The sequence below is a fragment of the Lonchura striata genome, chromosome 1 (assembly GCF_046129695.1).
Source record: "Lonchura striata isolate bLonStr1 chromosome 1, bLonStr1.mat, whole genome shotgun sequence".
In the NCBI taxonomy this organism is placed as follows: domain Eukaryota; kingdom Metazoa; phylum Chordata; class Aves; order Passeriformes; family Estrildidae; genus Lonchura; species Lonchura striata.
This window is the reverse complement of record NC_134603.1, coordinates 29,999,262-30,024,588: the sequence shown is the minus strand read 5'-3', so window position 1 is coordinate 30,024,588 and position 25,327 is coordinate 29,999,262. Positions and strand designations below refer to the sequence as shown.

Sequence of the window (25,327 nt, the reverse complement as noted above, 5' to 3'; positions counted from 1 at the left end):
AAGTGGGGTTTTTCTTCAACATTTGGTCTTGAAATTTGCATTTTATCTTCAAATTTCATTGCTGGTCTTCTGCATTTCAATGTTACATTAAGTCAGAATTTCAGAAGTGATAAAAGGCCTTGCATTTGATAGTTTATTTCACTACTTAACCCTAAATACTTTTACAAAAGTTAGTTCATACTAATTTCTGAAGCATAAGGTTCTTTGTATCCCATGTTGGTCATCTGAAACTGAGAATATGAGTCTCTATATACTCTAATTATTCACACAAACTTGGCATATTGGCAAGTGTTGTCTTTTCACCTATTGCTCTTTTGGAATGTTTACTTTATGAACAAGCTAATCAATGCTTAGAGTAGACCCAAAAACAAACATATTGTCTCTTGCATGTGTATTTGCATTCCTGTCACTTCTGACTCTTTCTGAGAGGCATTAGTTCAATTGAATAATATGGTGTGATTTTGAAAAAAAACTTGTAATTTAGTTTCTGTAGTGAATGCTTTCTTCAAAGTAGCCATTAAGTTTAAAAAGCTGTTACATACTCCTTTTTTGCCTTTCTCGGTACAGAAACTTAAAAATGTCAAAGATAATCTTGAATTAATAATATTTAAAATAACCGAAAAATTATTTGTCCTCTCGTGTAAAACAGGGCTACAATTTTGGGGAAAAACACATTGATTCTGATGCTATAAAAGTCACAGCTACAGCGATCTTGAGCACTGAGATTTTCTTGGTCTGTGATGGTAGAAGCTGGTGAGTAGAGAACGGTGCCTTACTGCCTATCTCTGGTGGTGCTAACATGCTGATCCACATGGCCTTTGCTTGGAATGAGGCTGCCTCCTGTCAGCTGTGAGATACCAAGGATGAGATCCACACATGGTTGTGATTTCTGAGTCTTGAGTGAAGGAAAGTGAAAGAGGAGTTAGTGGAGTTTAAGGAAGACACTGGAAAGTAAAGTAAGTACTTAGGATCATTTATAGCCACTGAATGTCTTCTGACAGAGAGGAATTTTGTTGTTGGGTAGGTGTTGTGGTGAGGTGCCTTAGGGGCAGCCTCTGTGAGGAAAGGCCCGGGCTGCGCCATGCTGGACACAGATCAAGTCAGCTCCATGGATTTACTACAGGATGAAGCTGAGCCCCTCGGCCAGGACAGTGGTGTCTCTGGGAAAACATATTTAAGCAAAGGAATTTAAAAACCCTAAACACACAGGTAGAAGAGAAACAAAGATAGTGAGACACAGCACAGGGAGCACAAAGGTTGAAGGAAAAGGAGGAAGTGGATGTGTTTCTCCAGGCCACTGGAGGAGATTACAGTGTAGCAGTGACACTGTTGAGGCAGGACGGGAATGAAGAGACTCTGCTCAGAAGGCTGCGGAGAGTAAAACTGATTTATTTCAAAATGCATTGCTCTTTATACAGAGCTTCATCCAGGCCAAACCCATTGATCCTGAAGTGAAAACAACCACACCCACACCGTTGGTGCAGAGTGCTTGATGCACAGTGATAGAACTTAACTGTAAACAATGTGAACAATAAGGAGATAAAACCTCTTATTTACATTCTTTTCTAACAGATTCCCAGGCGTCTGCCTGTGTGCCACACCAGAGCTCCCTTGGTGTTTCCTGAAAGAGCTCCAGCCCACACTGGAGCCTGTGGGAACAGCCCATGGGAAGAACCATGCTGGAGCAGAGGAAAAGGATGAGGAGGAAGGAGCAGCAGGGCCATCAGCTGTTAGGGAGTGATGTGATTGCACATTCTGTTCCCCATCCCCTGGGCTGCTGCTGGGTGCTGGGGAAGGGCTAGAGGAGTAAGAAACTAGACAAGTAAAGCTGAGCCTTGGCAGAGTGGGCGTGAGGGAGGGTAGGGGGCTGGTGTGGAGGGAGGGTGTTTGTTTAACTTTGTCTTTGTTTCTCACTACCCAAACCTGTTTTAATTGGCAGTAAGTTAGTTTTCCCCAAGTTCGAGTCTGTTTTGCTAGTGCTCATAATTACTACAATAGCTCCCTGTTTTCATCTCAACCCACTGGTTCTTTACTCTTTCATCTTACCATTGTCTCCCTTGTATCCCTGTTGAGGTGGAGTGAGAGAGCAGGGTGAACATCAGCCAAGGTCAACCCACAAGTGGTTCTTTAAAGCTAATTATTTCACAAGCAAATAGACAAAGGTTTGGGATGTAAGGCAGTTCTCTTACAGCTTATGGGAAATCTACTAAGCTTACAGACTCTACTACTAAATATGTCTAGATAAAAGTAGTTATACAGATGGAATGAATATTTAATGATATCCATCTTAGCAGGTGTACATACATATATTTATGGGTAGATAAAATCATATTCAAAGTTCTCTAACCCTGAACACTCAAACTGTTGCATAGGAACATTACTGGTTTCTACCAGTTTTCTCAGGTGTTATGGTCCTTCATATTTTTCTAGGTATAAAGGTGGAGAGTTGTACTTGGGATGGGATAGAGGCTTACAGATCGCTGTCAGCATCCCAAGATTTTTGCCAGGAGGAATGACAACTATTAAATAAATAAAAATCAAATAAGTCCCATCTCTGTCAGGAGACACTTCAAGTTGATTTTCTTCCCTCTCAATTTGAGAGTCCATTTGGATTTGTTTTCTTGCACCTTTTTACTGTGCTCTGCCCATATGTCTTTTTACTGTCTCCCAATTACTTAATTATTTTATTCTCTTCATTGCTAAAGTTTAGGTTTTACTCAAATAAGACACTTCCTTAATGACTATGAGATGGCCTCAGATATTGAGAAACTTATTTTCTATTTTTACATTCTTCCTCTGGGTTTATACCTGCAGCTTGCCTTTTATGGGGAATATGGTATCCAGGAATTCACATCTGTGGGTGCTTCTTGCTCTTGAAAGGTTCTTCCCTGTGCCAGGATTTAAGAATTGGAAGTCTTAAGAAGTATTCTGCCCACATACGCATTCTTACTGTAAGCAGACAGCTGGTACTTCCTTTCATTATCCACAAGCAGGTAGTAGAAAGGAGGAAATCTGCAATTTGTATAGCCCTGAAGCCCAAGTAAGCTGTTCAGATACAGATGGATTTGTGTAGTCTGACAACATTAATTCCTCTCAGGAAGGGTTTCTGTAAGTTCTCCTGTTTCTGCTTATACCTGTGTGTTTATGTTCATAACAAGAAACTATGGCTTGCTCTTTATTTTATTTTATTGAGTTAATGCATATGGCAGGAATTGCATGTTCAGATCCTTCTTAGGCTTTTCTAACATTTTTTAGTGGCCAGCAGCTTCTATAAAAGGGAGAATTGCAAGGTAGAATTAAGAACTTGAGCCACAGGAAATAAGTGTTTGTTGGATAACTTTTCTTGGCATGAATATAAAATGTCTACTGTATGTGGTTTTTAATAGGCCATCTTTTAAAGTTATTGAGCAATTTGTTAGGGTTGGCTGAAATCAGTGAGCTTTGTGAGTCCAGAAAATTCTACTTGTTTATATGCTCCCATCAATGGCTTGTAAATTGCCCTAATTGGCATTTTCTTTGTGTAGATGAAGAATTGGGACGTTAAACAAATATAAGTATTTGAGCTTTAATTTCACTTGAAACTGGGGCAAAGAGAAATATTTGACTATCAGGTTCAAAGCTATAACAGTGATTTTAAGTAGCTGTGTTTTGCAGAACTTGTATGTTCCTTGACTGTGGCTGGGTATTGTGTTTGTCAGGGTACCTGGGTTTGCATCAAGAAATGCATCTTTGAGTATCATGGACAGATTGTGTAATGCAGCTCAATTGCTAATTAAATATTAATCTATGCAAGACATTTTTTTTTTTAGTTACTTTCTAGTTCTAGCACATGGAAACTTACCAGAAAAGTACTCTATAGCGCATAGGTTTCAATACAAAGTGAACAAAATGATCCTAGGTGACAAAGGATTATTTAACAAGAGACTTGTAGTTTGTTTCACTTTTTTTCCTCTTTGTTTAATTAAATTCTTTTTTAAACATGGACATGCAAAAAGGTTGTTAAGGTTCCTATCTTCAAGCATTTTGTGGTAAATATAAGGGATTTCTTTTGGCTAGGTTAGAAATTATTTGGCCTGTCATTGAAATGCCCATAAATACTATAAAATACAAAGTATAAAATACAAACTGCACATAATTCACCATTACAGAGTAGTTTATTAATGTTGTCTTCCCTTCCACCTGATTCTGGGTCATTTTTTAAGTTTCAAATTGGTTATTTGCCACAAAGGAGATCCTTCCAAGTGTTGCTGCTCTTCAGGTCTTGATATCTTTGCTTTAAAACAGTATTGTTACAGATTTGAATCTGAGCTGTACTACTTACGTGGATTTAAAGAATAGAGACTTGAAGTCTGGGAGAGTCCCACTCACTAAACCTTGCTGACTCATATTCTTGGATAGCTTGGCTATTATGCATGTATGTGGTTATGCATATGAATATGGAAAATTACCCCTTTACGCCACCTCCTGCATTTGGTTTTGAGAAGCCTAGCACCGTCCACTCTGTTTAAGAAAAAGTCATCTTTAAGACTTAGGATCTTGCAAACACTTTGAAATTGCTGCTCTCTTCCCCCGCTTCCTTTAAAAGACTGCAGGTGGACTTGCCTCTGCAGGGACCTTAATTTAAACCTTGCTCTTATTTTCTCTGACCCTGACAAACATCTTTCTCTTTATCACAATTCTGGACTGACACGCTGCTCTCTGTAGATGCAACTGCTGCTGAACATGCTAAGGTGAACAAGAGAGAAAAAAGAATAAGAGGTAAAATATTTCCTTTCATTAAAATATTCTGTGCTGTTAGACCTCTGTGCTTTGATCCCTCAGCCTGGTGTATTCTAAGATGTTTGGCTCTCTGGAATTAATCATTTTTTTTTTAAGAGACTTGTATTTTTTTTGTTCTATGTATTTTTACAGAGATAAATTAACTTAAGATTCCCAATTACACCAGCTGTAAAAAAACAGAACATATTTTTCCACTCCTGAAGCAGGAGCACTAGAATGTTGTAAAAAGAAAAATTCTGTTTTAGGCTAGAAAAATTGAAGGTTTCATGGGACAGTTTCTCAGGGGCTGCTTGAAGATACCTCAAAAAGCAAATACAGGTCCAGTTTGTGGCATCCATAGTGTGATTTAAAAATTTGGAACCTTTTCGTAAAAGAATTCTAACATCAACTTATTTGATAAAGAATTACAATAAAGAATATTTGCATATGTGTTCATTCTGTTGATATTATTAAATTTTTAATAGACTTTATATAAAGAGGGTTAATTTTTCTGAGTGGTGGGTGGCATATTGTAAATAAAGGACTTTTCCCTTGAATGAAATAGTGAAACAAAGAACAATTAATTTTTTCCTCTGATAAATGTGTGGCTCTCATACACAGGAATATCATATGGAAAAAAATATAGAAATATTTGTGATATTTACCTCCATGAGAAAATGCAGCAGGTATGTCCAGAATTTTGCAAGAAGTAACATTCTTTTTTTTTAAATCTTAAGTAGCTACCAATACTTCCCAGGTGACCACTATCTAACATTGTGGTAATATCAGTGGTCCATTATAAAGAATCTGTAAAGTATTCCTGCTGGAAACAAGTCTAAAAAAAGCACATTTGAGACAATTATTTCAGGAAGCCCTAAGTAGGCTATGTGGTTGCATAGCAACAGAGCCAGGCAGTCCTTAGTCTCTAAAGTAGTCAGTGTACACATGGGAACAGAATGCAAAAATGATGGAAACCTTGAAAAATGTAAGGCTGAGAACAGGAGAAACCAAAGTGAAATTATATACAATATAAAATGTGAATCTATTTATTGAGGTATAATAAATTGAACTGCTTTTAAGTTAAAAAAACTGAAATGCTGTTAGCCAAATTGTTCACTTTTTTTTTTTTTTTTTTGCAGCTTCTAGATAGTAATTAAAAGGCAGAACGTCTTGATGCCTGAGAAAATTAATTCAAATGTAAAGTAGGTTTTAAATGCCACCCACAGGACAAAAAAAAAAGAAAGGAAAAGGCAATTGGTTATTAACAAATCAAAAAGATGACCTGATAAACCAGGAATGTGAATGTCTTTGTGCCACAATTCATCAATCATTATTTTATAAATTGCTTTTTTTTTTCCTGTGCCTGGAATTGAAAATATATTTTAGATGTCTCATGTTCACAGGTCTTCAGGCTAGCCCAGTGGTATTTATCTTTGCAAATACTGAAAAATGTGATGTCATTAGTTGTATTATTGGAAACTCCAGGCTTGCACATGAAATGTGAGATGTTCACAGAAGCAAATTATCCTATAGCAGTTTTATTTTTTGTGAGGGGTAATTAATTTTATTAAAAGAAAATATAGGAACCAATATTTAGTATTTAGAAATACATGGTTGTGGTTGATCTTGCTATCAAAAAAAGGCAAATCCTTTCCTTTAAGTACAGTGTTTGCCACTGCCCAAGCTTTTCTGTTCTGGATGTTGCAACACATATTTTCTTGATGAGTCATGACTGCATGATTTTAAAGGTAATCACATGCAAACAGTTGAGCTATTTCACTAGAAATTGCTGAGAAGATATGTAATACAACAAATGCTACTTCTGTTTAGTAGCTTACATTACCCTAAAGATTTGAGTGAAAGTGTCTTGGAGGGGGGACAGCTGTTTGTTTTAATAATAAGGAAGACTTTAAAGACAACTTAACTGTAGAGCATTTAGATATCTTGAATATTTGGTAGGCAGACTGCACATTATACTGAAACATTGAAGAAGCATAGCAAATAGGTGTGGAAGAAACCTTATTAAAATGCTGGAGCACCCTCCTGTTAGAAATGCTAAGTTATAAATGCTGTCATGACTCTGTTATCTAGACATTTTCTTCTTGCTGTTCTAACTGTATGCTTTCCCTTCCAAAGGCTTTGTTACCTGCAAACAGCTGTTGTAGATGTTGTAAACATATCAGTCAAATTGACAGAATGCTGAACATAACAAAACTCAAACTTCAGCTAAATTGGGAATGGGAGTGACCCACTGCAATGGGGGAGCCAAGCCCTGCATTCAAATCAGTGGCCCTGTGTCAAGTCCTTGAGTCAAGTTATCCCACTGGGAGCTTTTTGGTAGTGCAGCTGGAAGGGTCCACAACAGTCTTCTTTTTTGGTTATAATCTGGTTTCTCTAACTGAACTCTTGAATTATATAAGGCGATTGCTGCTTCCTCCTCATCTCCATATGCCTTTTTCTTCATTTCTGGCCCTGTTCTGAAGACAGACTACCCTTTCTGGATGCTACCACCCCACCTGAAATCTGATTCTTCACATCTATATTGTGTTTTCACATCCATATTGTGGTTTAAAGTGCCATCATATTCCCCTAGCCCAGCATATGCATAGATAAGTCCTGGCAATGCTAGTTAATATCTTCTTGCTAGCCATTACCTCTACTGATATTTTAAAACAATAAAGAGCAAGCTCTTACCCTTTGCATAACAAAGCTGTATTGTGCATAACAAAGTATTTCACCAGATTGGGCATAAGTTAATACAGAAAAGATGGGCTACATTTCTTGGCTTGTAACAAAAGAGCATGAATCTTCATGTTAGTTTCATGCTTTGCTGTTAGGAATTGCAACAACTGTAGTGAATTACTTAGGAATGTTTAGCCATTCAAATCTATAGTTCAGCTGAGTATTTGAGCTTTTATAAAGAAATGGAGGATGCCTTGTGCTATGGAGCTATTTTTTGGAAAACGCAGCTGGTTCCCATTTAAATGGAAAAGACCACAATGCACTGCATAGAGCCTTTATGCCATTTATTGTTTGTTGGATTTTTTTGTTGGTATCATTTTTAGTTTGGTTGGGGAGGTTGGTTTTTTTTTATGAGAATGAAGGCATTTTCTTTTGTTTGTTTGGGTTTTGTGTTGTTTGTTTTTTGTTTCTTTTGGTTTTTTTTGGGGGGGAGGGGGCTATTGTTTTGACCTCAAAAGCCATAGTACTAGTAAAATCATACCTAACAAAATGCGTAACTGCAAAGTAAAAAAAAAAAAAAAACAACAAAAAAAGAGACAGTGAGGGAAATAGATCTTATGAATAAGCATTTTATGGATGCTGAATTAGAAAATTCAATGGACAAAAATCCTTTTAGAGCATCTAGAGTTAGGATTCATAGAATCATATGATACCAGGTTAGAAGGGACTTCAAGGATCTTCTAGTCCAACCTCTCTTGGCAAAAGCATCTCTAGACAAGATGGCCCAGCACCCTATTCAGCTGAATCTTATAGGTGTCCAATACTAGGGAATCCACCACTGCACTGGAGAAATTATTCCAATGGATAAGGGTTCTGACTGTGAATAATATTCCTCTTGTGTCCAACTGGAGTCTCTTCAGTAGTAACTTGTGCTCAATACCCCTCATTTTTTCCATGTGACTTGTAAAAAGGGAGTCTCCATTTTATTTTTAGCTACCCTTTACATACTGACAGATGGTGATAAGGTGTCCCCTAAAACCTTATTTCCTCAAGACTAAACAAATGTAGTTCTCATGGTCTAAAGTTCTCATTCTTAGCCCCTTCCACAACATTAAACTTCTGCCAAAAGTTGGAAATCTGTTTCATAGAAAACCCTTTACTTGAGTGGCTTCCACATCACTGCCTATGTACCTTTCATTGAAAGGCTCATCATACCTGTCTGTGGGTAATTCACAGAACCATCTTGCTATCAGAGCTTCAGTTAAAAGTTTGATAAACCTGTATTTTTAGTTTTTTCAGTAGAAAGTTGTCTGTAAGAAAGACAATGGCTTACAGCAGTCTGGCCCAAAATATTTGCAGGCTACTGATCACGACTGTTCAATATTTTGGAGTTTTTCTCCCCCGTGAAGCCATATACAGTCTGTTGTATGTAGCAGTGACTAAAGGAGACAAAAATAGCCACTACAGTGCTTATATCAAGTTCTGTAAGGAACGGAGTCTCACCTAATAGGACCTGCCTTGATCAATACCTTAAATCACAGGCTGTGAATGCTGGCACTACTGACAGAAGTATCTGAACAAACTTGATTACAGCATGAATCCTGAATTAAGGGCAAGGTTAGGAGCTTCATGAGCAAAGCCCACGCAAATTTCCCTCCCCCCTAATCCCCATCCCTCTGCTAAACATCCTGATCCTAAGCAGACATCAACTTCACATTTCTACAGCAATTCTTGTCTTTTCTGCACAGAGTGTTTCCAAGCTGCCAATCAGTTATGAATTCTCAACAGACTGGTTGAGGAAGAGCCTGTTGTTGTTGTTGAGGGGTGATTTTTGTGTTGTAGTTTTCATGAGCATATTTTATCTCACTGTTCTTTAAGAAGTGCTTCTGAATTGCCGTATAAAGGCCCCAGTAGACAGGCTTTCTGCAAAGACTGAAACCAGTCCTTTTGAGAAAACACTGTATTTATTCAGTGTACTGTTCTGCCTGTGTTCCTTGGTTCAGAGCATCACAGCATTCTAAGGTGCTGCATACCTGGCCTCATCCTCCTAGACCCTTAAAACATGGACCTCCTTTCAGCTAAGATAGATGTGTGAATGCTCAGCAGGGCTGCCAGGTGTGTGTCACATGAGGAGCTAAAATGTTCTCACCTGACTTGAGGCCTTTATCCATCTCGGTGATTATAAGGTGCTTGTAATGGATTTAGTTGTTCATAGAGGGTATCAGAACATCCTGAAAAGTAGTGCTTTAACTTGCTCCTTCCTTTCACAAACCAAGAGGTTCACTCACAAACTGCAAGTAAAAAGTCACACAGCAGTAGATGCTTTTTCTCACAAACACATGTTGCCTTCTATTTGTATTCCTTAGGTTAGGCAGTGAACAGTGATGGTAGATTCTAGGTCACCCTCTCTGCTCCTTAACATAGTGTTCATATGTAGATATTTAAATGTTGTGATTAGTTTCTTCCATAGGGTGTTAATTTCAAAATATCAAAACATTTATTGTAATGTTAAAATAACTCCACAAACCATCAATGATATCTGCACTGTATTCTTCCAAAGAACCAAGGTCTCTGTAGTATTTCTTCATTGTGTTTTTTGTAAGTTTTTTTTTTATTTATTTATTTGTTACTGCTATTCTCTGCCCAGTTTTATGGAACAGTGGAAGTTAAAGCTAGATTTGTGAACTCAGATTAAGTGGTGAATGAAAGACCAAATTCTTATGGTCATGGGCATAATGAAATTTGCCTAAGCAAGGACATGGTAAGAATTGTAACTATTTGGCTTTTAGTTCTGTAGATCTCTTTAGGAAGACTTCAACTTGGTTAACGTAGAAGGAAAACCTATTAACTGTCTTTGTGAATGATCTCCCTGTGTAGGTTGTGAGCTGAAGGATATCTAATTTCTTAGTGCTTTTTTTATTCAGGTTTAAACAAGCTTATTTTTTTTATGAAAAAAAATTCAGGTGATGATTTTCTTTGTTCTGTTTTATTTAACCAGTTGAATTGCCTGTTAATTTCTATTGAGATCTTAGTAGTACTAGGATTGCTATGTATAGAATGTACACCCTAAAAGTATGCTAATTGTCAAATGGAAATGATGTGTTCTGCATTACTATTTCAAGGAGCTGGTCACTTCAGAAACATCAGACAGACACAAACTACATTAATTGGATTTTCAAAATGCAGATTAAAATACTGCCCAGCTTAGTATCTTGCATTGTTATTAATATTTTTCTTAATTGGCTTTCAAGATTTAATGCTATTTTCCTGTTCATCTGTGTCTGTGCAAAAGCACATTGTTGTATAACACAATAAATACAATCTCTGTGGAAGAAAAATGCTTTTGTTAAATTGTTCCTCTGATTTTGCTTTCAGCTTAGTAGACAATGCATAAGGTAGAAATCTAGGTACAGATTGCTGTGGAATTGATCTGTATCCTCACTGGAAAGAGCCCTGTAGCCCTGTCTCTTAGGCTAGATTTGGAACCAAAATTTATTTTAAAAGCATAATTATGCACCTTCTCTAAATCAGACATGCTATTAAATGACAAATTCTCCTTTTTTTTTTTGTTCCTTTTTGTTCCCCAGAAAGCTGAATATAGATAATCACATTTAAATAATGTGCTGATCGTGATACAACATTTAGCAGCCAAAGCCTATGAGATTTTTACTTGAAAATCTTTTTTTTTGATGCTGCCCTTAAGCATAGATGGAGAAAGAGCGGGAGCATTCATTGAAGGATTTTACCTCTTAGCCTTACACTGCAGGTTTGCCAAGCAAATGGCAGCTCTCTGGTGCTTGCCCACAGTATGTGCCAAATTCATAGACAAGCTGTATGTATGTCAAGTGCCCGCTCTTGTTCTGTCTTCCTTTTGAAATAATAATAAATATCAATTAGCACAGGTACTTCAGATTCCCTTGGGCTTCTTTTAGTCCCTTAAATAGATTTATTTAAGTTCAACAACCCTAGGCACCTCTAGTCCATAAGCAGTAAAGACACTGATTTTTAATTCATGCTGGTACACCACATAATTAATGTACTTTTCCTCCCAAACCCTTGAGAGCAGTGTCACTGTGTAATACTGGGTTTCACTGAATGATTATGGAACACAGTCAAATTTGGATTACATTTGTGAACTCATCAGTAAATTTTTAGGATTATTTTTGCAACTGCAGAGATTTGAAAGTTTCCTTCAGAGACTTGTGGGATAACATTTGCTATATATAGCGTGGAAAGGAAAATTTAACATAAATTAGATTGTGGAGTTAAAGGAGTATTCTGGTAAATTTCTGAAAACACAAATACTGATTCTTTCTGTACCTTTTAAATTATAGTGTTCTCATCATAGAATCATTAAAGTTGGAACATCAAATCCAAACCATAACCAAACATCACTATAACATGGCCCTAAGTGACACATTGCACATCTTTCAAACATTTCCAGGGATGGTGATTGACCACTTCCCTGACAGCCTGTTCCAATGCCTGACCACCCTTTCAGTGAAAAAACGATTCCCAATATCCTATCTAAACTGTCCCTGGTGCAAGTTGAGACCATTTCCTCTCATCCTGTCACTTGTTCCTTGGGAGAAGAGACCAACCTCTGCCTGGCTACATTCTCCTTTTAGGCAGTTTAGAGCGATAACCCTATCCCTAAACCCTAACCCCTGAGCCTCCTTTTCTCCAGGCTAAACAGCATCAGCTCCCTCAGCCACTCCTCGTAGGACTTGTGCTCCAGACTCTGCCCCAGCCCCACTGCCCTTCTCTGGACACTCTCCAGCACCTCAGTGCCTTGATGTGAGGGGCCCAGAACTGAACACAGGATTCAGGTGCAGCTCCACCAGTGCCAGGTACTGCCCTGGTCCTGCTGGCCACAATATTGCTGATACAGGTGAGGATGCCATTGGCCTTCTTGGCCACCTGGGCACTCTCTGGATCATGTTCAACAGATATTGACCAGCATCTCCTGGTGCTTTTCCACTGAGCAGCTTTCCAGCCACTTTTCCTCCAGCCTGTAGCATTGCATGGAGCTGTTCTGATGCAAACTAAGGACCCAGCACTTGGCCTTGTTGAACCTATCCTTGGCATCCTTCTTTTCTCCTTCTGTATTCCTTGGATACTTACTCTACCCCTTATGTTCAGTACGAAATATTCATTAACAATACAGGCATGTCTTGATAGACTGTCTAAAATCCAAGGTAACAATTTTACCATTCTCATCCTCTGTAATTTCTTAAGTAAATAATTTTGAGCACAACTTTTTGTGAGGAAGGAGTTGGGAAGGAAAAAAGAAGGAAAAAAAACTGAGAGACCCACATTTCTAGATGTTTATGAAATTAAGAATCTGAAAAAATAAAAGATGCTGTATGAAAATCCCCTGAGCTGTGATGCAAACTCTAACCTTAAATTATCAGACATAGTGACTCTACATGGGAGGAAAGGTAAAGCACAGCTGGGGGGGATTTCTGATAGGATAGTATCTTATCAGTTACCAAGGAATCCAGTCTTCCAACAGCAGGTTTCATTAATCCTTACTTTCTCAGAGCCTCTTTCTTCAGTTTGTTGGTTCAGTTGGCAGAAACAGTGAGTTTTGCAACCCTCGTTTCCTTTAATTTCACATAGCAGAGTACTGGTTTTGCAACTTTTTGAAAAATTCAAATTTGTAGAACTGGCAGGACTGCCACAATCTTTAATGCAGGAGTACCTGTTAACGCAATTATTTAGGAAATTCAAATTATATTTCACAGAGTTATTAGCAAATCCACTCCTTCCACAGAGACTGAAGGGGGAAAAAAAGATTTTTTTGAAGTGAATGTTAATTCTTTAACGACTGGTTCAGTGAATAAGTACAAACTGCTGGGCACTGAGCCATTCATTGGAAGGGGAGCTCTTGGGTGATGTCAGTGGAGTTCCATATTTATGCAGTAATGTCTCAAGATAATGCCAATACAAAACAGAATGGTATTTGTTATTTAGGAGGAGACACAGACAGGAAAATTTGGAAGTGTCATAAATGTACGTTTGATAACATTATTTTTGATCAGAATGTTATTAGTAATCCCAAATTGAGCATACAGAAAATGAACATTTAAAAACAAATTCTCTACAAGCATATTTTCCATGGATTTATAGCTTGTTTTGTAGCTGAAACTAAATAAGCTTGAGATTTCCCCTGGTGTTCTCCATTTTTATGGAATGTTTCCAGAGCAGTATAATCTTACAGAAGCATATCCTGTGGAGTGCAGTTTGTACATCCAGGGAATTTCTCATGGTGTACAACCTGGATTATTTTGCAAGTCTTACAGCTCTGCAGCTTGTTCCACCTCAGTCATAGTCTTCTCTAGTTATTCTGGGCCCGATGCACTCATATGCACCTTTCAAAGAAAAAAAGAAAACAACTATTTGGTAGTTTTTTCTATGCTAAAAAATAAATTGATGTCTTCATAGGGGTGGTGATAGCTACGGTGACTTTGGACTGGTCCTACACTAATATGAAATCTAAGCCTGTGATACTGTTGATTGCTTTCATGGTTTGCACTTCCTTTTCTACAAGTCATTTGCAACAGAAAGCATGCACAAATATAAGTGAATTCTGCTTAAAATCTTTTAGTCTCTGATTTGGTGAATGCTATTCAGTGAGTGGGTCAGGTAAGTCTGAAAACTTGTGCTGTTTTCTTATAAAAACTGTCCTCATTGTTTTGCCTCGCCTTTGCAAGTTACATGCTGCATTACTACATGGTTGATATATTTGGCATTGCAGTGTCTGCACCTCGGGCAAAGAACTAATGGTAGACTTCTCACTTGCTTCAGTATTCTTGCAGTGTTTCAATAAGAAAGCAGTTCAGAGGAAGAAATGCATGTGGTCTCGTTCTCTTAAAAGCTTTTGTTATTAAACAGAGGCACTGTGCTATTTTGTGTGTCAGGCAGGCTTTCAGTCAGTGTTGACCCCTTTTCCCTCCCTAGGTAGTGTTGCTATGTTTTGTAGGTTGATTTTTATTTTTTGGTTGTTGGTTTGTTAGAGTTTTTGTTTCTTTGTTGGTTTGATTTTTTAAAGCAGTTTCCTGTATTATAGTGGTTGATCTTAAGAGTAAAATTAGACTGTCAGCCATTTAGTGTTTGGCATGGGACACCAAAGCTTGATAGCAGTGAAGTTCTTTTCAAGTCCGTCAGTCTTGCAATGATACTTGATGTAGTTATATTTAGACTAAATAAAATATGGTATAGAATCCTTTTCTTGGCTTCTCACACACATATGTACACCCTCATACAGCTGACTGAATTTGGGGAGGTGAGGAATGGAATGAAGATGAGGAGTGAATAGGGTTTGTAAAGTTATTCAGAGGTGAGGGTAGAGAAGGATTGTTTTTGATCTTTTTTTTGTATCTATTTTTAAAATAAAAAGTGTTTATAAAAAATCAGGGGGTTTATTTGAAGAGAAAAAGCTGAACCTTTTGCTGCTGTTAATGTTCGTGATGACTTCCGAAGCTGATTCAACATCCAGCCACTGCAATAGGAACTGATTAAAAAGATTTGTCCATTCTATGCGAATGTGAAATTTTGGCTATTTTGGTAATAACAGCTAAAGCTTCTCACTGTAGGCATCTGTGAGTTGCTGCCTGTATAGCCATGTCCTCTGTCTGCAGTGTGCAAAACCAGAGAAATTCCACTTAGTAATGAAGGAAGCATACAACTGGGGGAGCTGCTTTGGTTTAGTAGTTCTGTAGAGGTTTTTTGTTTTTTTTCTTTAAAGTATTCCTCTTGCAAATAGCTTCTCTGATTCCCCTATGACATGGAAACATAAAACATGAGGAAAGCATGGTTGCCTAGCATCTTGCAGGAAACCTTAGACACATACGCATGAAACTACAGTAAAAGCAATGTGATCAGTGAAAGAAAGTGCTCCTCCCCATAGTCTTTGACATTTTATAAGGAAATAGAATTCTACTAGCTTAGATCTGTAGCATATATTGCAGCAGAGAGGCAATTCTTTCTCTTACCAAGATTGAAGTAGCATATTCTATTAACTGTATCTTTGTCAGATCTTGCATTAATGCACATCATCACATTATTCCATAATGACAGGAAAAATAATTTCTAATGAAAAGAAGTTCTGAGTTTATACCCAGCTCACAGAGCACTGCTTTCAAACCTCTGCATTCTAGTTTAGCTATTCTGCTTGCTCTGGTAGCACATCTCCACTCATTTTAGGCGTATTTTGGTAATGCATTTGCATGAGGGAAACTGCCACACCAAAATACATTAGTTGAGCCTGAAGAGGTCTGTATATCATGCCAAAACTCATACTAACAGGAAAGAAAATATACAAAACATAACTGTGTCTTGTGTATGAGCACAAGCTTCTGCACACAAAAGCATTATCAATTTGTACTTTTTTACTCGTTACACTCTGCTTTTTGTAGAAAAGAACTTTGTTCCACCCCCTGCCTACCTCCTACATCTCAGCTAATATTAAAAGCAGAGACAACTCTGTAAAGAAATTATGTTGCTGAGGTCATTGCTTTTATAAAGTACTCACTATCACTTTATGAAGCATGGAAAATGAAGTTGGTTAAAATACTGTTGAATACAGATGGCCTAAAATACACACAATGTTTTTACTTTCCACTCTGTTTCTTCTCTAATTTCTCTAAATTTTGAGGCTGGCTAACCATTAAAAGAAGATGCATTAATCTACTCTTTAATGGGTACTTCTAGTTCTATTCCTAACCATGAAATCATTTGCTTTTCTGGTGGTCTAAGTGGTGGTTTTTGTTTTTCTTTTTTTCCTCCCATCCAGGTACTGCTATGTGGATATTTGTTAGCAATGACTGATGTGGAATCTACATATGCAGACTTTATTGCTTCAGGAAGAACAGGCAGAAGAAATGCATTACATGACATCCTTGTGTCCTCTCCGGGTGGGAACTCTAGTGAACTAGCCTTAAAGTTATCAGAGCTTGATATAAATAAAACAGGTGAGTATGTTTTGGGATTTTATTATATTTATTTAAAACTAAAATGAAAACTAGTACACAAAGCATGGTTTATGTGCCCACATTATTCCCTTGTTTCTCAGCAGAAGAATTTTTTTTTTCTAATCAACATTGGTTGCTTGCAATAAGAATCACAGATTTCATAAATGGAAAGGGTGGTTATTTGCAAGTACAACACATCCCTGAGCTTTACTCAAAAGTTGTCATTCAGTGAGTGCCTAGGCAGGCTCCAAATCAGGCAAAAATTTTATGAAAATTAGAGTATAAGGAAGAAAATAAGGAAGTCTTTATTAAAACCCAAGTCTGCGTAATACTCTTTAATGGATCTCTCTGATTTGAAGCCTGTAGGAGAAGCCTTGTATCTGCTGAAAGGTTGTTGTGAAATTAATTTTTTTTTTCAGCTGCCAAAGGACAGATCAATAGGAATTCATTATTGCTTTTTTACCTGGAACTTTGTTTCTGAGTAAATTGCCTCTTTCTCTTTTCTGATGGTACTTGTCTTTCTTTTAAGGTGATAAGCAGTGATGAAATCCTAAATCTTTAATATTGCCAACATTTTTAAATATTTCTGCATATTCAGTTAAGAGGAGGTAGGGAGAGTGGACCTTACATGAAATAAAAATAGTAATATGACTGGGTATTTATATTTATGTTAGATGAGTAGCAGCTAATGAACAGATCTTACAGATATTAGAAAACCCTTTTCAGATGTTAGGGAAGGCATGGTTTTACTTATTTTAATAGTTGCAGAAGAAAATAAATGCAGCAAAGATGAAACTCTTGATAAGCAGCTGCCCTGTTAATGTACATACTTTTCTCAGAGATGAAGACAGGAGTTCTGAGATGCTGTCTCTTCACAGGACAGGCACATGTGGGCAGCATGGTGTTGAGTGGTTGTAGTGCTGTTTTGAAGGAGGGCTTCTTCTTTTGGCTTCTGGACTAAAGTACATCCTAAGTCATTCCTTTGCCAGTTTATGACCTAGAGATTCTTCTATATGCATGCAATTCTATCTGGGCAGGGCCTTTATTTTATTTATATTTTTAACAAATGCTTTATAAGTATGTTTGTAGCTATGTTGTTTTATTTTAGTGGAGACAGGTGTAAAATGTTGGAAAAATAAAAATTAGATACAATTTGAATTACATAATGCCAACGTTCAGTCTCAGATTTACACTTATCAAAATAGTCTTTGATCTTGTCCATTTAGAAGATAAAAACAATCCCTATTTTTAAGTTAAACTGTGGAGTTCTTATAAACCAGAATTGTGTTTCAGGAGTTTCTTTAGTTCTTCTTGGTGATCCTTTTTGAAGCCCAGGTAACTTAAACAATGCAGAAAAACATACAGAGCTGTTCATAAAATTACCTTATTTAGTAGAAACAGAGAAATGTCTGCATACTTCTTCAGAGGATTATTCAGTTTCCATTAGATAAAATGAAAATAATTGTAAATTCTATTTGATTAGTACAACTAGGGGCCAAGTAAAAGCCTCTAGACAAAAAATACTGGAAAAGGTATTGTCTTACCTAGCATTCATGTGAGGATTAGTGTATTATCATGTCATGTCATTCCAAATCAAGAGAGGCTGAAAAATATTTTGCATGTAAAATCCCAGTTCAGAATATATTAATGGTTGTAGGATGCATATGTGCATCACCTCTGACAGGATTAAGAAGAAAACACATTTGGGGGCTATATCTTATTTCTTTCAAGGTGCATGTCAAACAATTTATGCTGAGGACAAGTTAATTATATAAATATAGACATCAAGTTTTGATTATTTCCTTTTATTCATATTACAGCTGCATTTTCTTGGAAAACTGCAAGTGTGTTTGCTTTCAACTGCATGGAGTAATGGCAGAGTAGGTAAATGCAGATGTTAAAGGAAAAAGAAAAGGTGGTTATAAAACATATGTAAATTGAACTACCCAAGCATATTTAGTACATTCACTTTGAAAAGCCTGAAGATACGTTTCCTGTAAAAAAACAGAAGAGTTTTTAACAGCACTAGAGACTTGTTCAAAGACAATGTATTTTTCTGTTACTCAGTAGCTGATACCTGAAGTGAGAGTTGGTTAATCCCCTCATCAATGAGCCAATGACAGATAATCAAGAGTTTACTGCATAATTATGTATAATAAGCATAATTATTGTATGATACTCTCCCTTCAAAACAACTGTCCCAGTTTTCTTTGTCCATAGCAAGATAACAACCCGTTATTATCTGTGGAGTGGATATTTTTACTAAACACCAAAATACAGGTTCCAAGGACTGTGTCAAGACGTTTTATATAAATTAAGTAAAAGCAACATTATGTACATGTGATAGATAAAAAACTGGAAGAGAAATCATAAGAGAGAAGCAAAAGAAAGATTTTTAGCAGGGAAATCAGCAGGTAGTTCTGCTCAACACTCTCAGGGTGACCAGTGCAATCCAAGAAGCTTGATCTTGCAGGTTGTAGCTAAATGAAGTAGTGAGGTAAAAGTACAATGGTGAATGAGGACAAGTCTCTGCAGATCTAATCTCTAAACCAAACTGGTGCTTTTCTAGGTGCTATAGAATACAGAAAAGGACATTTCCTTGTAAGAGTTGTAGTGGTCCAAGCTTGTACAAATAATGGGGGTAATAGAGTGTTAAAGACCTACATAACTGGAATGAATAACTGACTTTAGAAATTATTGAGTGAAAGTAATTGATTTTAGTCCATGTAGAAATGTTTTGGGTGTAAGCAGGGGAAATAGTGATAGACACTGTAGAGTCAGTAATGTTACAGGAAGAAAACTGAGTTAAAAGCTGTACATTATCAGCGCTGGTAACTAGCCAGCTGACCTACTCACAAAACTGTATTGTGGCTTAGAGTATTGTATTATTTAGTTTTGTTTCTAACACTACCTGATGGTTTCAAAATGCTGTGTAAAAAGTACAGTTTTGCTCTTGAGAGTCTCTAACCATCAGGTTTTAAAGGAAGAACAGCAATGTGCTTAGCAGTTTTGGGGTTCTCAGAACTACATCGAAAATCTTGTAGCAGTTTGGCATTCTCAGAATAAAAGCAACTTTATCTCTGTAAGTATATTTTAAAGCATTTAGTAGGAGAGCTCTGCCAGTAGAAAGAAAAAGCTGGTAGGAAGATAGTGTTTCATAGACTAAATGGATTTAGATTAGTGATTTTTTTCAGCAAGTTGAGAAGAATCTTTCAGAAAGTGGTATATTAGAACCATAGTGCTCTTTCCCTGAATCTTTGTGCTCTGTGTTTAACACTAACGTAGTGAAATGTTTAGGCTTTTTGTCTAGGAGTGATTTTTCTTTTAAACACAAATATCTTGCAAGAGTGTTTTTGCTTTTCAGTTTTGGGATTTTTTTTCCTGTTCTTTTTGTTAATAAGATTTCCACCAGGAAAGTTTGGCTTGCCCATATAGTAGTAGTCAGAATAAATGGAGGGCAGAGAAGGCAAAAAAGAAATAAACCCCTGAAATTACACTCATTGCATCTTCTGCAGTATCAGAAAAAATGTAGAAGGTTTGGAGAAAGTGTATGGACAACTGGGGCAAAAGAGATTTCTGTCCAATAGTAGATAATCACATGTAGATCCATCCTGATGAAATCCTTTCTAATTTGAGAAGTGAAAGTGAAGAAGAGTTTTCTGAGAAAGTGCCTTGCAAAACAATTGTGTGTTTACTACTCAACCCATAACGAACAGAACAAACCTCACTGTTTAATAGGTAATTGACTTTTCATGAAACTTTTCATCAGGTTGAATGTGATAATTCACAGTATCCTTTGAGGCATTCTCCTGCCTACTCAGTGCATACACAAAACACATCTGTCATGTCTAAGCTGTTTGCAATGTTCTTTGCAAGGCAAAGAACTTTTTTCCCTACCAATGTGCCCTTTCTTCTACACAGAAAAGAGAAGGCGTTTATGATGCTTACTTCTATAAAAAGAAATAAATCTGCAGATGCACCATGTCATCTGAAATGAGGAAACAATAAATATCTGCATTGAGAACCCTGCCTTCATTCTAAAGATCTATCGATTAAAATTAACAGGCACTGCTGCATCTATCTAAACCTCCTTACAGCCTAGGCATGGAATTTTCTTCCCTTAACTTATCAAGTAAAAATTACATTTCAGTACAAATTACTCAGAATCCTTGCAACATACAAGAGACAATGTATGTCTTAACATTATTTGTTGTTATGTATCTATAGCTGATCAGTCCAATGTTCAGGGACTTGTGTCTCGCTTGCACTCACCTTCCTGTTGCTTGAACCTGTGAGGTCTTTAATTGCTATGTAAAATACAATACTTTGCATATAAATAGTAAAAGCATTTGGCAATGCTTTTCTTAGCCTTCTTTAGACAGTCTGTGAGTTGCCTGCTCACTGTGCCTCTGTAGGATGTGATCTGTTCCTCAGGTGGTTCTGTGGTTTGCAGTGAGACAGCTGGACTGGACACTGTGGACATGATGCTCTAAATGGATACACAGAACTAAAGCAGCTTTAACAAACTATTGTTTTTATTGAAGTTGTATCTCTTTGTAGCAGCTTCTGTTCAGATTGGCGCAATGGTGTATTTTTCTCCTATACTGTTATAGCATCATAGCGAAGACATTTTCAAAAATATTCTACTGTTTTTAAATTCATTAATGTTTAAATACCTTTGGTATTTATTTAAGGTGATACTTGTGATTGCAGCTAGGAATTTCCATCTCAAGAGACACTTTCTAAAACAAAGTATAGCTATCTTAGTAAAGAGTTTTTTCAGTTTCAATTTCTTTTTACTTTGTTTTTTAAACTGATGGATGAACAATCAGGGTTCTCTTTATTTTAGGGTGGATTACTCATCCTTTTTTTCCTATCTTATAGAAGGAGAAGGAGATGCACAACAAAATCCAAGTGAGCAAACCGGGGAGGCCCAAGGGGAGGCAGCAAAGCAAGAAAGCTGACATCCAACTTTGACCGAGTGGAGCAGCTGCTGGATGTTTTCAGGCTACAAGAGTGTGCTGGAACAAATTTGTTTCTATGAGCAAGCTGGTAGAAAAGAAAGTGCATGTGTCTTCACTGCTGGAACGCACTCAACACAATGCTAGAAATCTGGGTACAAGCTGTGACAGAAGACAGAATTTTCTCTACCTCTGTCATTAGCAATGGTTGAACGTGTATTGATTTTTTGGGATAGTGTCATCAGATGGATCCCTTCATAATGACTACTCAATGGGAACACTTTTAGAAAGTAGAACAGGTAAATCTTGTAGCAAATGGCCTTTGAAGCATCAGAGGATCTAATTGTGTATCTTAAGCAAAGTCTTGTGTGATCCTCAGAGTTTAAAATTCTCTGGCCAAAGTGTTTGCCCATTATAAGAACTGTAAAGAAAGCACTGTTTTTAGAACTTTGCATCTGTTTTACAGCTCTGTTATTTACAATGGTTTTTGTATTGTACGACTTAGATGCTCCACACTGCCCCTTCTCAACTGCTTATGAAGAATATTTCTGTTACTGTGAATTTTTCTACCACACGTTTTGAAAGGGCTGGTTTTTTGCATAAGGTGGTGATGTGCATATGATAGATCTAAACGTCAACCGCTAAATTGATTATACCTAAACCTAAATGACTCAGCAACAAGCAACACTCTAATTTGTTACTAGATGAGCCTTCAAAACGATTTGTTAATGTGAATACTTGAGCGTGTGTTGTGTCCTTGGTACAGTTCTGCCACTCGCCTGTAGTTAGTTGCATATCAGAGACTCAGATTGGATCTTTTATGTTATTCTTCCCCATTTTTCTAATTTTGGTCCCAATTTCTTAATCTTTCTCTGAGATATTTTTTTAAAATGTTATGCCGAGTATTTTATTGTTACAGTAGTTTTAAGGATACATTTATAACCTTATATGGGTTAAAATTCAAATGAATTCCATGGTGCTAGAGGTTTTCCTGATTCACATTGTAACAGATAGGCCTTGTTTACGCATGGGAGAATAACTGGCATAGGTTATTGCCAATTATGTATTCTGAAATGAGTTTTAGAATGCAGTATAGTCCAATAGGTGGCTCCTGGGCTGGATCCAGCAGGGGGTTGGATTTTTACTATTCCTTGCCTTTGCCTCAGTTGACCAGGCTGTTGAGTTTGCACGGCCACTAGCCTGCTACTGATGCACCAGAACAGCCAAGTGCTAGAATCTTCTACAGTAGCCTTGTGGCTTGGAGTTGGAAAGGGAGGTGAGAGACTTGGCATCTAGCACCCAATGACTAAGATTTTTTCCCACTTCATCTATTCCAAAATGACAGTCCAAACTGGACCTTCATCAAAATACCAGGATAGCTTGTCCATCCAGGACATCACTTAAAATATCTATGACTTAATTACCTGTTCTGCAGTAGCTATTGCTAATTGATTTGTTTTTCCCCCTTGTCCTGCTCCAATACACAAGGCCATACATGAGGCTGAATGCTGCAAAATGGGGCAGCCACACCTCTGTGTGACTAAGGTGAGTGAAGAGAGTGACTGATAGTAAACCATGGCAATCACACAAGCACCAATCACAAGGTCAGAAGATTTGTTTTCTTTTATTAATAGGAGGTGATGTCACTTTATATATAGTATATATATTATATATATTTTTGTGTTGTTGGTTTCAAATGTTATGCACTTTTTAATGTTTGTAAACTTTTAATAATGAATAGTGTGATTGCTTCCTGAATATATTAATCATCAGTTAACAAAACATCTTTGTGGCCACAGCTGTTTGTTTCTACCATATGTATCATAGTACTTGTCACCTGAAAATTTTTTGTGAGATATATGGAGGAAAAAAACCCACTTCTGATCAGTATTATGAGATCATTTATTAGTGTTAATAAAAAACAAGCCAGCCGTATGCTTGTGGCTCATGTGTGTAATAATAACTCTCACCTTCTAGTGTTTGGAAGCTGAATGCCTTGCTGTCTTATTTGCTGTCAAATGCCCTATCTTCTTGGTAAGAGAAGTAGTCTATTTGCTTTGGAAATAATGTTATCCTTAAACAATTCTTATTAATTTGTTTCACTTGGTGTTCCTTTCAAACTTAACACATTATTATTGACCTTTTTTAAAATTATTTCTCCCCCTTTTGCTCTTGCATTAAATGTTCAAGCTGAACTGGCTGCCCTTTGTCATGGACTAGTTACTGTCAATCTAGCACAAATGCCAGAAGGAAATAGGATTGTAGAGTTTTTTTTATAGTGTTACTTTATTGATGAGCCATGAAACATCATCAGTAAAATGTTGCAGAAAAAGGCAATAGTGAAATAAGTATTTGCAGTATGTTAAAGTGATGGTTTTCCTTATTTTCCTTCACTGCTTTTCTTTATTTCAGTATACTTTCCTTCTTATTTTGTGTTGTTAAATAAAATTAATTTCAGCCTTTCCTCTCTATTTTGTACCTGTTTTTTTCTGTTTCTCCTCTTTTTTTTTCATGTTTTTCAACAAATTATGGAGGCTTTTTGCTGGTTTTTGAAACCCATTTCTTTGTGATGGAAAATAGCACTGTTAATTTTAGTGGAGTAAAAGGCTATTTATGTTCCTCTTCCCCCAGAAGTGTATAAGTGTTTGATTTATCACTTGAACTGTGCTTGCTGTCCTAATTTTGGATATTTCTGTGTCATCTATAAGCTGGCCTCACTTAATGTAAACATGTGGTTAGTCTGTGCCAAGTCACAGCACAGTATCTTGTGTATTATTGTTACCAAAGCAATTACAGAAGAACTACTTTAAATATATTCACACCTTTACTTCTGTGTAATTGCATCATATAACCGGGACACTGATGGCAGAACCAGACTTTGACTGAGTTATTTTTGCTTTTGTTAGTTTTCTTTTTCAGTTCACCTGATACTCTGGCTTCTCTTCCAGTATCTTCTTTCTATTTTACTGTGTTCATTATAGTTAAATATCTGTTTAATCCATGCTTATCTTAGAAAGATCTTCCCAAAAAGCTATATAGACACAACAAAGCCAGGTCTGGAATATCAGCATAATAGAATACTCCTTATCCTTAAGGTTTGGCTTTGGTGGGATGGTGGTGGGTTTGTTGTTTCATTTTTGGAGGTTTTTTTACCGTCTCTTTAGACAGATGTTTTCAGTGCTTTGGTCACTCTGAAGGACCATCTCTTAAAAAGTCTCTGTATTCATGTTCTTGTTTCCATAATGAAGTCTATGATTATATTCATTGAACTTGTAGGGTTCAGGTTCCCTGTCCACTTGAAACAAACAGAACTTTTACTATAATTGGACAGATACTGGCATTTCTTTCTTCAGCTTACTTCCATTGATGTTGGCTACGTTCTTCAAAAAACATGTGTTAAAAGACAGCAGCAAGCACACACATTTGTTACTTCATCAAACAATCATTTTAGAGCCAAAAGTTCACCATGACATTTGATTACACAATTGCTGAATGTGAAAAAATGTCAGTATACTTGGTCCTCATCTGTGTAATTTCTCTTGCATTTTTTTCCCAAAATTTTGAAATGGGAAAAGGTTTATTCTCATAGGAGGGCAAATGGATAATTATCTGGTTCCCTGAAGGAGCAACTACTAAAGGGGTTAAGATGGAGTTTCTTCAGTATGAATGCCTTTCTCAGCTAAATTGGAGAATTTTGGATGTTCCTAATGTTTGTATTTTATGTTTCAGAAACATCACTGAGTTTTATTCAGAGGAAAGACTGAGAGCTGCTGTTGAGACTGAGCACAGTGTAGTAACCTCACCTTTAACAGTTTGCCTTATCTCAGTAGTGTTCCTATGTTGAATGCTGTGTTTTTGCTGACTTGTTACTTTGTTTTGCTCTGCATCTCTTTCTGGCTGGTTTATTTTCCTGTGGTTCCCCGATGTACAATAATACTCTAAAAATATATG

At 36.9% G+C, this 25,327-nt stretch overlaps 1 protein-coding gene across 2 annotated transcripts in view; it reads left to right on the top strand.

The window, feature by feature from the left end:
• The window catches only part of PKIA (cAMP-dependent protein kinase inhibitor alpha), a 43,694-nt gene extending 19,847 nt beyond the window's left edge, over positions 1 to 23,847 (top strand). The window contains exons 1-3 of one of the 2 annotated variants that reach the window (XM_021550570.3): positions 4,466 to 4,758; positions 16,238 to 16,415; positions 21,300 to 23,847. In XM_021550570.3, the coding sequence (XP_021406245.1) occupies positions 16,265 to 16,415; positions 21,300 to 21,379 (231 nt within the window). In that variant the 5' untranslated portion in view covers positions 4,466 to 4,758; positions 16,238 to 16,264 and the 3' untranslated portion in view covers positions 21,380 to 23,847. Of the gene's footprint in view, positions 1 to 4,465; positions 4,759 to 16,237; positions 16,416 to 21,299 lie in introns of those variants that run through there. The other variant, XM_021550569.2, reaches the window with a different exon arrangement.
• The last annotated feature ends 1,480 nt before the right edge of the window (positions 23,848 to 25,327 follow it).